This window comes from Capra hircus, chromosome 23 (assembly GCF_001704415.2).
Source record: "Capra hircus breed San Clemente chromosome 23, ASM170441v1, whole genome shotgun sequence".
NCBI lineage: Eukaryota > Metazoa > Chordata > Mammalia > Artiodactyla > Bovidae > Capra > Capra hircus.
This window is the reverse complement of record NC_030830.1, coordinates 6,870,400-6,888,734: the sequence shown is the minus strand read 5'-3', so window position 1 is coordinate 6,888,734 and position 18,335 is coordinate 6,870,400. Positions and strand designations below refer to the sequence as shown.

The following is an 18,335-nucleotide window of genomic DNA, read 5'->3' as shown; positions in this document are numbered from 1 at the left end:
GTCCTTTAAAAACAGGACCACTAAGTCTACTTTGCCTTCTAACCCCTAGATGTTCCCTCTCTGGGCCATGATGGGTAGGCGGGAAAGAAGATTCTGTACCTGTCCATGCTCAGCCTTTTTGCTGCTGTTGTTGAAGAAACTGAATTTTCCAGTCATACAAGGAGAACCGTGATCCAGCCAGGTGCTGACAGCGGCACAACTTGATGATTTCTTATTAAAATCAGATGCTCAATAGTGCTCTGATTATTTGCATGTTTGTTTTTCCTCGTCAAGAGACTTGTCATCACTGAAAAAATATGTGGTCACTGCGCTGATGTTTCCGTTTCCCCTGGAATGCTAAAGCCATGTGAGGGCGAAGTTCACATCTTGACACCATCCAATCAATCTCAAAACACGCTTCCCTTAAGCTCATACCCCTTCTGGTGATTACTCTGTATTTCTCCTCCCTTCTAGCCAAACTCCTTAAAAGAAGTCTGCTTCCTCAACGCTCATTTACACCTTAACCATATGCTTTCTAAACTCCAAGCCATATGGATTTTCTGAAACTGTTCTTCCCAAAGACACCAGGGATGAGTTGTCACTGAACACAACAGGCATTTTTCAGTCCTGACTATCTCGTCAGGTCCTGGCAGACTGGAGCCCCCTCCTTTCTTGAGATCTGGACAAGGAAGCCAATGACCCCTTCTGGTTTTCCTCCCAACTCTAATGGGCCTCATCGACCTTCTCCATAGACTCCTCTGCCTGTGTTCCTGACTTACAGGTCAGGGGACCTCAGGGGGCTCCAAAAGCCCCTCTTTGCTTCCCATGGGACAGTCTCCTTTGGTCTTCTCATTCCATGGCTTCAACAAATATCCAGGTCCCACAACTTGCAGCTCAGCATTTCCAGCCAGACCTCTCTTGATTCCAGTCCTCTGTATTCAGTATCTTCCATCTATATTTAATATCCCTCCAGCATGCCTCCAAATATATGCTCAATTTTCCCCATAAACCTGATGTAGTAAGTGGTACCTCCAAACATCTGACTGGCATGTCACTGCTCAAGGGAGAAACCAGAGCATGCTCTTTACGCTTCCTTTACTCTCCACATCCAAGCTGTAATCAAGCCCTGCTCATCCTGTCTCCTAAATTATCTCCAGCAACTGTCTCAGTCATCTTCATTTCTCGCTCACAGTATAATCAACCACTTGCTAACCAGCTTCCTTGTTACCAGAACCGGAGACACTGCATATTCCTTTGGTTGTGACAGCAATGAGGTCTCTTAATTCTCTCGCAAGGATACCTTCTCTCATTACAAACACAAATATACAGAAGCTACATTAAAAACATTGGGTACCTCTGCAAACTTTCCCCATCATATAGAAAAGGAGCTTTCAAAAAGGCGGGTCTTCCGATAGCTTCCTTAGGATAATGCATCAGGAACAAGCCTGATGAGAACTCCATGACGTTCTCATGAGAAGCTCTAAGAGCAGACCCTTGCCCACCTGGTCTTCCTCTTCTCCCACTGCTCTGAACACCTCTCAGCCAACAGTCCTTTCCCAACCACCACCTCTCTGCCTGCTGTAGACAGCCAATCTCTTCTGTCCTCTTTTCCAGGCTTCCTTCACTGGGAGAGGAGATTCCCTCACCCCCATTGCCTAACTCCTTAGTTAAATGCCCCTTTCTTACTTTCCTGGTAAGTTAAGAGTGCAGTTGGCTTTGTCTCCTTTGAGTTCCTGGAGCTCTTGTGCGTCTCCCATCACTTTTACTGGGCTGGCCGAAACATTCATTTGGATTTTCCCGTACCATTTTATGGAAAATCCGGAACAGACTTTTTGGCCAACCCAATGCTTTGTTGTAACTACTGCCTTCATTACTTGATTTTCCCCTAAGGCCATAACCTTCGGGAGACAGGGGGACACGTCTGTCGTCACCGTTGCCTTCTTTAGGGACAGTGGCAGTGCTTGGGACATATACATAGGTGCAACACGCCAAGCTGGTATTATTTCTGGACCTTCTATGGTTTACAGAAGTCTGAAATTCTAACCTCTGGCCAGGTAGACAACATTACCTTGTCAGCTGGGAAAGCGTGGCTCCAAGAGAACATTAAAGTTAGGGCATAAAGTCCTAAACCAGCTCTCTTCCAAGCACACGTGTCTATTCATGACCACTGATGTTTTCAACCTATCAGTTTCAGCTCTCGGCCTGAATGGGAAGAAAAAAACCTTCCAACTCAAGAGTGCCAGTGATGATCCAGAGGGTCTTCGTAGTGAACATAGCCAGTCTTGTGCTGGATCTGAGGCAATGATTCCACTTATGAAAGGGATTTTCAGTTCTACACCAGAAAAGGATGTCACGATAAGCCTGGAAGAAAAGTTTAGGGTTTCATTCTCTCTTCCAGGAATTGCAGGTCTTCCCTGGAGACTCAGATTGTAAAGAATCTGCCTACAACTCAGGAGACTGGGCTTCGATCCCTGGGTCAAGAAGATCCCCTGGAGAAGGGAATGGCAACCCACTCCAGTATTCTGGCCTGGAGAATTTCATGGACAGGGGAGCTTGGCAGCAGTCCATGGGGTTGCAGAAGAGTCAGACACGCCCGAGCGACTAACACTTTACCTCAATCACACAGCATGCTAGGGATCCCTAATAGACAGGAATCAGCAGGTGGGGCTAGCAGGGCGGGTAACTGTCCTGGATATCAGTGACAGACTCTCCCTTCAGAGCCAGGAAGCCAACACACCAGGTCCAAAGGCAGAATCCAATTTATACTGTCTTCACTATCTTCCCTGGTGGCTCAGAGGTTTAAGCGTCTGCCTGCAATGCAGGAGACCTGGGTTCGATCCCTGGGTCGGGAAGATCCCTCTGGAGATGGAAATGGCAACCCACTCCAGTACTCTTGCCTGGAGAATCCCATGGACAGAGGAGCCTGGTGGGCTACAGTTCATGGGGTCGCAAAGAGTTGAACACGACTGAGTGACTTCACTTTCACTTTCACTATCTAAGCAGTTTTATTTGAAGAAGAACAATTCTAGAGACATGGGCTACCCAGGAAGGGACTCTTTGAAGCTAGTGGTTGCTAAAGATATCAGTAACTCTGCATGAATGGATGGAAGAAATAAAGGAAGTAGAGTCTGGCCCTGAGGGAAAGGGGCGGCTAGAAAGCAGCTGAAGTAGGTACAAGCCAGGGTTCAGGGTTGGCTCCTGCTCTGGGGAGGGGCGGTGTGAAATAAGCAAAATCTACAGCTGAAGGGCAATCGGTCTGGGGACCTGATGAGAAGGCTGGAGCTCCGTACTCACGTGACTCCCTAAGCATCTCCTACCCACAGTTGTATTCATGTATACAGAAAAACACTGGGTAAATCACGCAGACTGTTCTTGGATCCTGTTATTAATATGAACGGAGCTCCCAACACATTTCAGGCCTGGCCTTTCCTCACTGCTGGCAGTTGGGTGGGGCTGGAGCCAAGTAAGGTGGCGCTGTGAAAAAAACCCGTCTGCCAGGAGACATAAGAGACGTGGGTTCAATCCCTGGGTTGGGAAGATCACCTGAAGAAGGAAATGACAACCCACTCCAGTATTCTTGCCTGGAGAATCCCATGGACAGAGGAGCCTGGCGGGCTACAGTCCACGGGGTCACAAAGAGTTGGACAGGACCGAACGACTTAGCACTCACGGAGCAAACAAAACCCAGGGGTTGGTTGGTGCTCAGGCTCCCAACTGTGCGGCAGGCAGATGGACCACCCACCACTCCTGCTTGACAGTTGCTGCCTCATTGCGACACAACTTGACCTGTGCTAGATGAGGGTTTGTTAATAGCTGGAGTAAACGTTTAAAAAGCAAACTTTGATTTTCTGTGAATTAAACTGCAGTACTTTATTGGCTGAAATATTATGGGCTGAATCATCTCAACTGGAATAAAAGAAACAGAATCTTTCCAAGAATGTATCAATGAGCAATTAGTTGAACACTAGAATCAAAGGACAGTTCCTTTCATTACTTGATTGAAAACAGGAAATTAAATTGGCACAAGATTTTGCGATAAGAGAGATATATAGGGTGTTTGCCCTACGTCAGGGACTGGATCATTTCTCACATTCTAAATAACTTCCTGACCTATTCCTCCACCTCAGCCACCCACTTCCAAAGCTTCAGTCTGCATTTTGTCTCCATAACTTTGAAGATGGCAAGTTCAACAACGCGGTTCTGAACCCACGAGCTCCTGTCCTTCCAGCTTCCTCCTGGCAACCGATCCCACTGACCGTCTTAAAATTCTTTGACTTCTTTGGAACTTAAAGTCACTTTTTATCAGAATTATTTCTTTTGTTTAAATTACACAAATTTCAAATATATAGAAACAGCAGAGAATAACTCATGAATCCACCACCCAGGATACACATTAATACTGGACCTTTTTGCCTCATACTGTTTAAAAGAAATAAAATGTTACAGTTTCTGTTGAAGTTATCAGGAATCCTTCCCATTCCCATTCACTGTTTTCAGGGCATATATACTGCCAGTAAAAACTATAACGTATCTTACTCTACATCCTTCTACAACTTGGTTTCATTCATCAGTGTTTTCAAGATGGATTTTTTAAAAATTCTTTTCAACCCACTGGACCTCTCCTTTCCTATCCAATGTACATTCCAGGAGCACACTGGGATGAATTGTATCCCCTCAAAAGATCTTCAAGACCTAACCTTCATCAATGGAAGCTTACTGAGAAATATGGTCTTTGCACATGTAACTAAGTTAAGGATCTCTGGATATGGTCATCTGTCTTGGACAGTCGAAAGCATCAGCTCTTCCATGCTCAGCCTTTTTATGGTCACACTTTCACATCCATACACGACTACAGGAAAAACCACAGCGTTGACTATGTGAACCTTTGTTGATGAAGTGATGTCTCTGCTTTTTAACATGCTGTCTAGGTTTGTCATAGCTTTTCTTCCAAGCAGAAAGCATCTTTTAATTTTGTGGCTACAGTTGATGCCTTTGAACTGTAATGCTGGAGAAGATCCTTGACTGCAAGGAGATCAAACCAATCAATACTAAAGGAAATCAACCCTGAATACTCATTGGAAGGACAGATGCTGAAGATCCAACAATTTGGTCACCTGATGTGAAGAGCTGATTCATTGGAAAAGATCCTGATGCTGGGAAAGATTGAGGGTGGGAGGAAAAAGGGAATGACAGAGGATAAGATGGCTGGATGGCATCACCGACTCAATGGACATGAGTTTGAGCAAGTTCTGGGAGATAGTGAAGGACAGGGAAGCCTGGTATGCTGCAGTCCACAGGGTCGCAGAGAGTTGGACAGGACTGAGCAACTGAACAGCAACAATCCTGGAGATGGAATGGATTCTTCATGCAATGTCTGGCATCCTCCTAAGAGAAAGGAGCCTGAGATTTGAGACAGAGAGACCAGGTGCAATGAGGACTATGTGAAGACTGAGATTCAAGTCTGGCAGCTACAAGCCAGGAAACACTTAGGGCTACCCAGTAGCCACCAGAAGCTATGAGAGGCATGGGATAACTCTCCCTGAAAGCTTCTGGGAAGAACCAACCTGCCAACACCTTGATACTGGACTTCTGGCCTCCAGAATTACGAGAGAAGAGCTTTCTGCTCTTCTCAGCCTCCAAACTTGCAGTGATTTGTTACAGCAGCTGCAGGGAACTGACATAAATAATCCCCTTTGTCTCTCTATCTTGCCCTTTTATCCATTTGGCAAAACTCCAGCCATGGACAGACCCAGCTATCTGCTTTATCCATAGCTGTGCTCAGAGAGCCATGGAGACTCACCACCATCGACCTGAAGTGGGCCTAACTATGCATGTCTTCTTGTCTCTTCCCTGGTAGGAGATGATTTTCTTTATCACCTAGGAAGACTCAGGGTCACTTCCAACTTCCTACCTGACCAGGAAACCAGGCCCTCTGACTCCCTCACTTCACTGGAGGAGGCTGTTTAGCCCTTTGCGGATGCTAACTCTCCCATCAGTGCTCTATATCCCAACTAGCCCTGTCATCTCAGCCCTCTCACCGTTTTGGTTCCATATTTTCTAACTCTTTCCACTTGATTCCTCACACTGGCTCCTCCCACTTCTGTCCCCTTCATCATAAAATGCAACAGATTAGAAGGCACACACACAGTCCCTCCCAAGCGAAATGCACACACACAAGCCCCTGAAGACACATTCGTGTCCTTCACCATCCACTCTGGTCTTGTCTGTCTTCTCCACTTGACAGCCAGACATTGTGAGAACCTATTTTTCCTCATTTCCTGCTAAATTCTCACTCCACACTCATTTGGCACCTACTCCCAAAGAATCCACCTCTCGCTAAGTTCATCCAGTGAACTCTAGACAACCAGAACCACTGACGCCGATGGGCATTTTTCTGTACCTCTTTCACTTGACTTCTTCATGGCAATGAACACAGGGCATCATTCCCACACCTTGAAACGTTTCTTGTCTCCTGGCTCCTGTCTACGCATCCTTCTGGTTTTCCTCCATCTTTCTTCCCCCTGCACAGGTTCAGGCCGCTCTGTCCAGTCACTAGCGATGACATTCTTCCTCTGTCTACAAGACAGTCTTCAGCCCCGTTTTCTTCCCTTTCCCTACTCATACCCTCGCCAAGCTCACATATGGTCATCACTCTAATCAACACACGATCCCAAAGTAAATCCAGAGCAGACCTCTCCTCTGTCTTCTGTATATTCAACGCCAGCACTGGGTATCACAAAGTCCACTTGAACACAGACCTAAAATTAGAACCGTTTCTCCTGCACTTCCCCGCCCTGCCTCCGCTCCTCCAAACCTGTCACTCTCCCAAAGGACTCATTTTTAAGGCCACACCATATACCCTAGATCAACATTAGAGTGTCAAATGTGACCCTTCTCTCTTCTTCCACCAACTGATCCGTTGCTAATTCCTGTCACTAGTTTCTTATGACATCTCCTAAATCCACCCATTATTCTATCACCAAATATTAGTCCAAGCTACCAGCACCTGTACAGCGACCTCCTAACTGGTCTTCCTGCAGCCCCGCCCACTCTTGTCTAATTTTTCCTATAGGATACAGGACCAGCGAGGCTCCCGTCTCTGGTAACCATTCCAGCCTCAGTCCATCCCACAGGCCTTGCTTCCCATTCTCTAGCCACTGTCTTTGCTTTCCTAGCTTGCTCACGCCTGCTCTGTCCACCACAGGTCCTTTGCACATGTCATTTCTGCTACCTGGAATGCTAATTTTCTAAATTCTTACTCCTCCTTCAGATCCCAGCTCAAATTTCTCTTTCTCAGGAAAGTCTCCTTGCTCCCTCAAGCTGCCCCTCTCCACCATTCTTTTGAGTACCTTCCCTTCGCTGTCCTATCACAGGTGTGATCTCAACCTTTGCTGCTGTGATCTGATCATCTGCCTCTTCCAGCGACACCACGCATGCCAAACCCACAAGGTCCGGTTTCGGCTCACGCTCATACTCCACAGCCGGTGTCAGTATGTGGATGGCACTCAGGACAAGGTTTTTATTATTATTTTTTATTGTCGTTCAAGCCCTAGGGATGCAGGAAAGCTTTAGAAGCACAAAGGGAATGTTGGCACATGGTAGACTTCCAGGGCCAACTCCTGCAGCTTATGATTTTCTATCGAGAGGAAACAAAAGCGTAATTCGGTGGCATCTTCACGGTTTATTCCTGCCAGTTCTGCTTTTCTATAAATACAGTCCTCATTTTCAAGCGATCTGGAGACGATGGCTGCGGTTGACTATTTTGGGGGAGGCCCTCTCGATTTCGGACGGGATGCTGTCATCTGTCTCTGCTCCTGGGGCAGGTGTGGGGTGAGTGGTGGACACCTGGTGCTGATTCTACAGAAGCCGGACGTGTCGGGCTGAGTGCTTTGCAGGACCTGGGCAGGGCATCTGAGGGCAGGTCGAAAGGCATGTCAAGATCATCTCCATGAGGACCCATTATTTGGTGTTCTAGCCATTCCTGTTTTATTCCTACCATCGTGTAATGCCAGATGCTTCTGAGGGAAGCTCCCTGTCCTGCTGGGCTTTCACCACCATCCAAAGTTCATGCTGAAGACCTTTTAAGGACACCAGCCTTCAGCCTGGAATACAAAGATGTTTGAGCAGCATGGAGCGCGGAAATAGGTCTTTGATAAACTCATGTAGTTGTTGATGCCAAGACTGAGGAAAATGTTGAGATCATCATTTTCCAATGTGGTTCTCTTATTGCTAATACAAAGCAAGATTTCTGGGTGCACCTTTGAAAATGCTGGATACCCAGACACATGCATTCTGTAACCTGAGTTACAGGGTAACTACCGTATAGCTAATTCTAGCAAATTAGAAATGTAACTCACCATGGAAATAACAATAGGCCAAGTATACATTGTATTAATGTCCTTTTGTGTAATTAAGAAAGCACACAAGTTTAAATGCAAATACATAATATAAATGTAATCAGTTCAGTTCAGTTGCTCAGTCATGTCCGACTCTTTGTGACCCCATGATTTGCAGCACGCCAGGCCTCCCTGTCCATCACCAACTCCCGGAGTTCATTCAAACTCACATCCACCGAGTCGGTGATGCCATCCAGCCATCTCATCCTCTGTCGTCCCCTTCTCCTCCTGCCCCCAATCCCTCCCAGCATCAGAGTCTTTTCCAATGAGTCAACTCTTCATGGCATGAGGTGGCCAAAGGACTGGAGTTTCAACTTTAATATCTGGGCTTATTCTGTGTATTTAAAATTGTGGGAATTGTTGTACATATGAAAATATGTTATATACACATATACACACACATGACAAATATTTGCATAATGGTTAAAATTGATCAACCAATTAACATTCCCACAATCAGTTCTCTTGTATATTTAATACTTGATGCTTAGCCATGCATAGGGAAGTTTGTACTTCAAAGTACTACTTGATCATACGCACAAATTTATCATGTTAAACATCCTTTAGTTGTCAATTTTTTTCTCTGTGAAGCTAAGAACTAGCACAGGAAGTCTCTCCCTATTTACAAAAATCGGGAACAATATTTCTGAATCCAGTTAAGAACAAAATATACTACAGTGCCCACCACTGACTTAAACTAAAAAACCAGATTAGCTGGTTGCAGCATATAAGCCATCCATTTATCATGATTTACAGAGAGCCCATAGCCGATCTTCTATTTTCTCTAATTCAGAAGCTGATTGTCCTCTAAAATAAAGACACACAGGGACTTTATTGGTAGTCCAGTGGCTAAGACGCCACGCTCCCAATTCAGCGGGGTGGGGTGGGGTTGGGGGGTTGATCCCTGGCCAGGGAACTAGATCTCATATGCCACAAGTAAGATCCCACACACTGCAATGAAGATAGAAGGGCCCACGTGCCATGACCAAAACTTGGCACAGCCAAATAATAAAACATATTTTTAAAAAATAAATAAAATAAAACACATGGAAATATTACATTCATCTGCCAAATTAACCAGTTTGGCCACTGAGGTCATAATAACTTGCTAAGAAGAGTTAATACTAAGAAAGATTAAAGTTGCAGTTTTGCCTATCTCAGGTCTTAATTCTTTCTCTCTCAAGTTTTAAACAAAAAAATTTTCAGACTTTAATGGTTCATGAGTAGTTTGATGCCACTGGATTTGCACCCATCAAAGGACGAGTTCTCTGACCCCTTAAAGAAGTCAGCACAGCGGTTCAGGTGCATTTTTGCACAAGAAGCATCGGAGCTTCGTCTTACAGTCTTGCCAAATGGACCAAGCCAAGCCCGTGACTGTCCAGAGGAAATGCATCCAATACAGCATCGTTCAGGAGTTCATGTGACACATGGCAATTATTTGAATGTATTATATTGGATTGTTTCATTATAAGCTGTTTTCACAGCACAGTCAGGAGGACCACAAAGGAACCTGTGGAATCTTTATTATTTTTTTCCATTGCTTCCAGAACACTCCCTGTTTCTTTCGTGTTCACATCTGACCCCTCACTTTGCCTGAGAATATATTTCATTTAGATTTCTCTTCTCCAAGGCAATGGTGTAAGTGCCCTTTTTCTGCTTCACTCTGGGGGGATATAGGAGAGCCATCCCTTTAGAGTTTTGCTTGCATGAAAATCTCTCAGAAGTGTTTAGAGATATGTAAATGACCTACACGCTTTATGACACCTTAACAAGCCTGTATAATGATCAAAAGCCAGAGAGAACGCATTCAGGTGAAGAGAGCGGGGTGACATTTTAGAGATTCATGAAATTCACAGGTTCATTCTAATCTCAGGAATGAACAAATGATGGCAACAGGACATTGAGGCTTCCATCTCAGAAACAGAAAGCAGCAACTGGGGATGACTGCACGAACACTGGTACAGATTTCAAGACTTGGCAACTTTTCTATCTCTTTTCTCTTTCATTCCTCAAAGCAACCAGCATGAAAATTCTCAGATCTGTAGACAAGGTACGAGAAGCAGATTGCCTATTTCACACTTTGGGAGTGAGCCACAGCGGGAAGAGGACCAAGAAAGAGAGAAGGTGATGATTCTGAGGAGGAGGGAGAACAGGACATGGGGTAAGAAGGAACTAAAAGCCCCAGAGTGGCCCTGGATGACCTGTGTACTTACGTATCAAAATCAGAATGAAACAAAGAGAATGAATCTGCATGGCTCCTCCATCATCTCATCTCAAACCCAACACAGTGAAATCAGAACTCTTAGCATTTCTTTCCTTACACTCTGCTCTCTGTAATACTCTTATTTATTTAAAAAAATATGCACATAAAGTACCACCATGAACATCCTACTAATCTCAGTCATGTAAGGTACCATTCTCACCCCATCTCACAAATAAGAAAACTGGGATACAAGGTTCAACCAACCAAGGTCATGCAACTAACAAGTTTCAGAGCTGAACTTGAAGCTAGGTCATCTGACTCCAGAGTCAGTGCTCGTCATACCCCAGCCATACTGAGTTTACCCAGATTCCTTTGCTGTCGACTAGGCTATGAACTAGAGAGTTATCTTTGTCATTTTACAATGATGCTTCACTTATTCAAGATTTTTCCTCCATAAAAAAAAAAAAAAAAACCTATTTCTATCTGCCAACGACCATATACAACTTACTTTCTGTTCTGTGTTGATTTTTAACCAGAGAAGGGAAAATAAGCATGAAAAATAAGAAATGGATTGTCAACGCTGGAATGAAAGCAGTCAAGTATGGGCAAGGTGGAGTGCTAAGTTCAGATATTTATAGATCAAATCAAAGTGGTGGTTAAATAAACTGAAAAACAACAACAAAAAACCCGAGACGCATGAAAACACATAGGATCTGAAAGCCATTTTCAATCACACTGAAGAATTATTCCACACGAGAGCAATTCCAAGGCTTGACTTTTTTCCCTTTGGTTCAGGCAGCCAACTGTAATTAAATTCCACTAACAAACCTACCGAGCTGAAGTCAACAGATGCCCAGTGAAAAATCAAGGCAAACAAATAATCTTACCTGCAGACGTGTGTTTGAACTTTTCACTTTTCTTCTTCCTCCATTTCCAAGGCTTGAAGATCCTCCCCAGGTTGGCAAACTTACTTCTCCTCCGGATGGGTGGGGTGTGGGTACCTGGGACGAGGGAGTCAGATCGCATGGCCGCCAGCCTCTCCACTTCCTCAGCTTGTTTTCCCGAGAAGGAGATGGAAAAAGGAGAAAGAAAAGTGTTAAAACGGGAGCCTCACAGATGGCCAACGTTTTCCATGGTTACAGATAACAGAAACCACATGACCGAACTTCCGTTTCTCTTTTTGCCTTTTGGAATGGAAGTCACACCAATGTGTTCTAAAGGCTGGCGACAGTCAGCCAAAGCCTAGCGGATCTGGAGCACCCAAAACGGATTTGGCCAACCTTGACCTAGGCTCGAGAAGGAGGACGAGGAGGAGCACAGCCCTCCTGACACAGAGACTCCCAACAAGGCCAGGACAGGGCGTGAGAAGAGTCAGATGACAGTCAGTGTAACTACTGGTCCAGCACTTTCTCAAGTAAGACTTGGCAGACGCTGTTACTGTAACACTGTCTGCTGAGAAAAGAGGGAGAAACATTTACCAACTGTCCGTTCCAATGTCAACATTTTACACCACCCACGACGCTCTCTCCTAGGATGATGCTTCACCCATATGGGCATATTGAATGAGTGGCTCCACCTTAAAATCCAATTGACTGTTTTCAGAATCACACTTCAGTAGATCTTATAATTGCTTTAATTCCTCTAGGTCTTTTAATTCCTGGTGCTTTGCTTTAATAAAAAATTCTTAGAAACTGAGAGTTGAGAGTGACATTAGGTACCATCTAGACTCATCCCAACAACTTGACATTTGAGGACATGAAGACCGTCAAACTCATGATGCCTCGGGGACCCTTTCTTAAGAGCCACAATCACTCTAACCCCTTTTATCACTTGGGACAAAACCCTTTTCCAGTGTACTTGAGCATCTATAGATCTCAGGGAGGTAAAGAGAAAGTAACCTCGTTGGCAAAATCAAGGCAGGTGGGACGGACCTGCCTTTCCAGAAAGTCCAGTTACATCTAGAGCTGAGGCCAACGCAGAACTACTCTGCTGAGCCTCTAACATAATCCTTCAGAAAAACTCCTGGACTTCACAACACAGGCTGATCTCTAAGCTCAGTCTTCTAGCCTGATGTTCTACCTGCTGTCATCCAGTATGGTTTGAACTCAGGAGATTCAATTATTCAACAGAAAGAGAGAGAACAGCACTGAAACATCTACACTGCCATGTGTGAAGTAGATACCCAGTGGGAATTTGCTATATGATGCAGGGAGCTCTAAGGGGACATATGTATGCCTATGGCTGATTCCTGTTGATGTATGGCAGAAACCAATACAATACTGTAAAGCAATTATCCTCCAATTTAAATAAATGAAAAAAAGGAAAACAGACCAATATATGGGACCTCAACCATGTGCCAGGCAGTGTGCAACAGTGACAGATGATGGCAGGTTGGTAAGGGCTGTGGGCAAGACTGAAAGGAAGTGGATGAATTTTAGAGACGTCTGGGAAGCCAAGTCAACAGGACCCAGGACTGACTGGGTGGTTGAGGGGGAGGAGGCAGATCATTCCTGATGCCCCATGGATCATGTCAGTGGAATGGCCCCCTCCATTCATGGAACACTGTTGGGGCATCAGTTTGGGGGATGGTGGTGAGCACCCAATGACTTCAACACGTTGCATAGTGAAAGCACTTAACCCTCTGATTACAGGGTTCTGCATGGGGACCCTTCTCTTCCATCACTGTGTTACGTGACCACTCAATAGTGAGCCAGATACTGATCTTTCCTGGAGCAGATATACCGAAGAACTGGACATGGTTGGGCAGCGTCTAGAGGAGAAGACAGTGGCATCAGTGTGGAAAATTCCGCTTTCGGAGGAAACTGCCAAATTCAACGGAGGCAAAGAGGACAGAGGGGCGGACTTTTCTTCATCGCTGGAGAAGACCCCAGGGTGTGCCATTTGGAGCTGGATTTGAGAGAAGGAACTGTTCTCCCTACACAGGGAGGAGGAGAAGTGGATCTCTGGAAGGAAAAGAGACCCAAAAGGAACAGAGCGGGCTGAAAGAATATGGCATTGCCTGGGAGCTGAGAGAAACCCAGGGAACCAGCGGAGTCAGCTACACTGGGTGAGACAGGGAGTCAGTGCTGAGAGGCGGGGATGGGTCTGGAGCCAGACTCTGCAAGCCTTCGGAAAACTGGGTGTTCGGGTTTCATCCTATTTGCAGAAGGAGACGGATGGGAATCTGAAAATGGGAATTGACATTATTACATTCAACGAATACTTCCGGAATGCTCACTGTGTACCAGACACCTGGGCTATGTCAGTAAACACGAGATAAAAAATGATCTGATAAAAATACCAGTGTAAGCTATGACGGAGCTTAACTGGGGGGTAGGGTGGAGAGCAGACAACACACAGCAAAGCTTAGTAAACCGCACAGCATGCTGGGAGACAGCTGCTGGAGGGAGAAAAGAAAAGGTAAGTACGACAAGTAAATGATATCAAGGGTGTCTAGGTGGGGGAGGGACTCAGTTTTAAATAGCCTGATTGAGAAGACATACGATCAGGACACAATCAGATTCGTTTCCGAGAAATATTACAGTGACAGCCAACGGCATCTTGAACTGGAGTGTGAAAAGACAGGTGGTGGAGCCTAACAAAGGAGGCCAGCAGACACATCTGGAGTGACAGAAGGGACACGGAGAAAAGATGTGATCCAGCAGAGAGAGAATCAGCACATCGTGGTAATTTTCTAGATCCACATGGGGGAGGACAAGCAAGCAAGAACGAAGTTTTCGCTTCCCAAGACCAGGGAGATAATGAAGACTTTACATGTTTTAATGAACTCTGACTAGAAAGGAAAGCAGCAGAAAAGGATGGCTGCTCAAGGACAAGGGCTTTGAAACCAAATAACAAAGTCTTTTGTTGTTGTTGTTGTTTTCCTTTAGGGAGCTGGATTTTATTTCTTAAGCTCACGGACAACTACTGAAGAAAGTTTGTCAGGAAGGGATGGGAAGACAGGATCACATTACTAGGCTGAGCAACCAGCACCAGCGGAGAGCAAGAGATGGAAGATGCAGGGAAGAGATTGAGAAGTTTGTGAAACAGGGTTCTTCGGGAGGAGAAGAGGTGGGATCAAAAGTACTTCAGAAACTAGTCATCAAAGACTTTATTCTGAGCTACAAACATCTGAACCGAGGTCTGTGATCACAAATGGCATGGATCAGATGTGAGCCTTAGGAAGAAGAATCTGGCAGCAATGGATAAAGTGGATTGTCACTGAAGAGACAAAGATAAAGATGGATAAAGCGGATTGTGACTGAAGAGACAAAGATAAAGCTGGAGGAGACTTTAAGTAAGCCTGGGCTACAGAGAGGCTAAGCAGACTGGTTTAAAAAAACAACTGCAATGAGGAAATAGAAGCCGAATGGAGTAAGTAAATAGCCTCTGGAGCAATACTGATTTTGGAAATTATTCTCTTTAAAGGGTACCAGCTGCTTGAGTTGGTACCCCCTTGAGCATGCTAAGTCACTTCTATCATGTCCGACTCTTTGCAATCCCATGGATTGTAGCCCACCAGGCTTCTTGTCCATGGGATTCTCCAGGAAAGAATACTGGAGTGGGTTGCCACGCCCTCCTGCAAGGGATCTTCCCGACCCAGGGATCCAACCCGAGGCTCATGTTTCCTGCACTGCAGGTGGATTCTTTACCACTAGAACCATCTGAATGCCCCCTCAACAATGCCCAACAGCTGGAAAGAGGCACACAGTGACAACTGTGGGAAGCCACAGCAAGGAGGTTTTGAATCCAGGATGGAAACCAGCTCAAGACAGTCTTGTAACCTGATTCCCCCAAGATCACTTTCTCTTTTGTAGCCATCACCTTTTGAAAGCTTCTTACCTTAGCTGATAATCTCAGCTTGTCCAGATTTTGCACCTACCTTCCTAATCTAGTCTCCTGCCTTCAAACTTACATGTTAAACTGTTACTAGACTACTTTTCTCAGAAATTTCCAATGGCTCCCCATAACTTAGAGTAGAAAGTTCTAGTTTCTTGCTTTGCCCTTCAGGAATCTCCATCTGAGTTCCTGCCCAGAATGATCTTCTAGTACTTCCCTATACAGACTCTGCAGCCCAAATGAAACACTGCCTGGACCCAACAGGCTTGGGGAGTGGGAATCAAACCACTGAAATTATATGCAAAATTTCATGTCTATTTGAGTATCTGCATTTGGCTGGAGGAGTTCCCATCGTTTGAGTCTCCAAACAGTCTAAGACACAAGAGGTAAAAAATTTAAAGCATCCAGGGGCTTTCCTGGTGGCTCAGAAGTAAAGAATCCACCTGCGAAAGCAGGAGTCACGGGTTCGACCCCTGGTCTGGGAAGATCCCACGTGACTCAGAGCAACTAAGCCAAAGCGCCACAATTATTGAGCTTGTGTCCAGAGCTCGGGAGCTGCAACTACTGAGTCCACAAACCAAAACTACTAGAGCCCTAGAGCCTGTGCTCTGAAACAAGAGAAGACACTGCAAAGAGAAGCCCGCTCCCCGCAAGTCGCGCAGCGACTAGGACCCAGCACAGCCAAAGATAAACAAACAAAATTATTATTATTTTTTAATTAAAGCATCCAGGTTGAGGCCTTTATGACTTGAGCCAACTTAAATCATCTTCTGCTAAGGGGTAAAGGGAGAGGGTATACACTGAAGCCAAACAAACAAACAAACAAACAAACAAAACAAAAAAACCCAGATACGAGTTATTCAGGATTGCCACCGAGTTAGCTCTCATAGTTGGTGCTTCCTAATGGTCTGTTCAGCCAGTAAATGAATGAGGGCACTGACCCCACTCATTCACACCATCTTGAGAGGTATGAAACTCAGCATCCCTATTCGACTCAGAAAAATGCACCGCAAGGACCAGAAAGCTCCTTCACAATCACAACTTTCAGAAATGAACAAAAATCATTCTGAAATTACCATGCTAAAATAATTATAAGAAATTAGGAGTGCCTTTGGAAAATTTAGAGTGGAAAAGAGCTGACAAAACATTACAAAGGCCTAATTATAACTCCATCGTTAAATGAATCCTTATGAAGTACATTATTAAACCCAAGATGTTTAGTCCTTAAGTCTAGATTTATGTTTTAATCATCACACAACTTCTTCCCCTCTGTTCATCTGATGGAAGGGGCTAGCTCTCAACCTGTTTAGCCCCTAGACAATGACCTTGGAAGGCTTAAGAGTGAAGAAAGAGACCAACTCTGAACACAGTTCGAGGAGGAAGAAAAACAAGAAAACAGAACAAGGCTCAGAATATAGTGGCCTCTGTCCAACCAACCCCAGGGACAGGAGCAAACAGGATGGAGCCAAGTAGGTGAGAAAGGTGTTTACGAAAACAGCCTTCTTTTGAAACACATCAAGAAAAGGCTGCTTTGCCCAAGCCCGCTGCTCTCAAAGGTGGCTTCCTCTTGCTGCTGAGAGAGGAGACAGCTGTCTGGAGAGAGGGCTCACTGAGACACAAATCAGCTCGAATGTCAACGGCCAGAGCTGAGAACACCGACCCCCGCAAGGTGGGAAGCTGGGCAGCTGAGCTCATTCAGAGGGCTGAGGGAGGAGGGGAGGAGGCCTGGATCTCTGGGGTCTTCCCTGAGCATCTATCAAAGACCCCCTCCTAACAGACCAGGTGGGCTGGGCTCCCTTTCAGGACATGACTGGGATGGATTGGCTTTATCAGACAGCGGGGCCTATCTGGGAAGAGGTGGCTTTTCATTCTCTTTGGCAAAGCAGGAGACAAAACACCTGATAGATGCATGACTTTAACACATTATTGACCAGGGGGTTTTTGCAGAAGCTAATGCCTGTGGCTGGTGATTTGTTACGTACGTGAATATTGATACAGTCTGGTCAAAAATGTTCAGGGTAACAAATACCGGAGCATTAATACCTCTCTGGTCAACAAGTTGTTAATTACCAAGAACCCAAGTGGCTGTGTCTGTGTGTGCTCTGGAGTCACGCACCACCACCCCCAACCAGCTCCCCGGGGTGGCCAGGCTGCTCCTGGTGGGCTCTTAGAGCCTGTGGGGGATGGGGCACAGCAGGGCACTTCAGCGGGCATTCCCTTGCGTTGGTTATTTCTCATGGTGGCTCAGCTTTCAAAAGGCTTATCAAAAGGAAGCACCAGCTTTGGCGTCCTGCTGGCCTAGAATGTGTTAGTCATTCAGGGTCCCCCTGAGAAGTCTGGACAGAAGGGAGCCACAGCGTCTGTGTTGTCTGATGTCTAGACAATGGACGAGGCAGCAGGGCCAGGACATCTGGGGCCTCCACTCTAGATCTCTCCACGTGCCAAGTGCTCTTGGGATTTCTGAACAACTTGAGAGGCTCCCAGGTTGGACTCTTGCTTCTCAACCCAAAGCGAACCCCAGAAGAGAGTGCTTAAGTAGCAGGATCTGGGAACATTCACTTCCCCTTCTAATAAGATTGCAGGGGGTTCTGTTTTCATGACATCTCACCAGCCTAGGAATGGGAGCCCAAGATGGGGGTGGAGAGCTGTCAGTCAAGTACACTGAGCTGCCCGGGACACAAAACTGCCACTTTTCTGCCTCAGGCAGGATGACCTTTGCTTACGGCCGCAAAACAATGTCACACAGGTCCCTGGCCATTTAGGAAGTGCTCAATGACTATCGCTTTCCCCTTTTAAAAATGCAATTTCAGTTCCAAGCGACACCTTATCACAGGGTCATGAAGAGTGGTTATGAAGCATCGGGCACAAGAGGGCCGTGGTTTCCCTTTTTCACTCCAAAACTATCACAGCACAGTCTC

The 18,335-nt window shown here is 45.6% G+C and overlaps 1 protein-coding gene across 9 annotated transcripts in view; it reads right to left on the bottom strand.

Moving 5' to 3' along the window:
- Positions 1-18,335, bottom strand: part of PHACTR1 (phosphatase and actin regulator 1) — a 517,471-nt gene that overhangs the window by 184,766 nt on the left and 314,370 nt on the right. For all 9 annotated transcript variants that reach the window (XM_018039147.1, XM_018039150.1, XM_018039149.1 and 6 more), the window contains one exon: positions 11,466-11,630. In XM_018039147.1, coding sequence (XP_017894636.1) covers positions 11,466-11,630 — 165 coding nt within the window. The remainder of the gene's footprint in view (positions 1-11,465; positions 11,631-18,335) is intronic.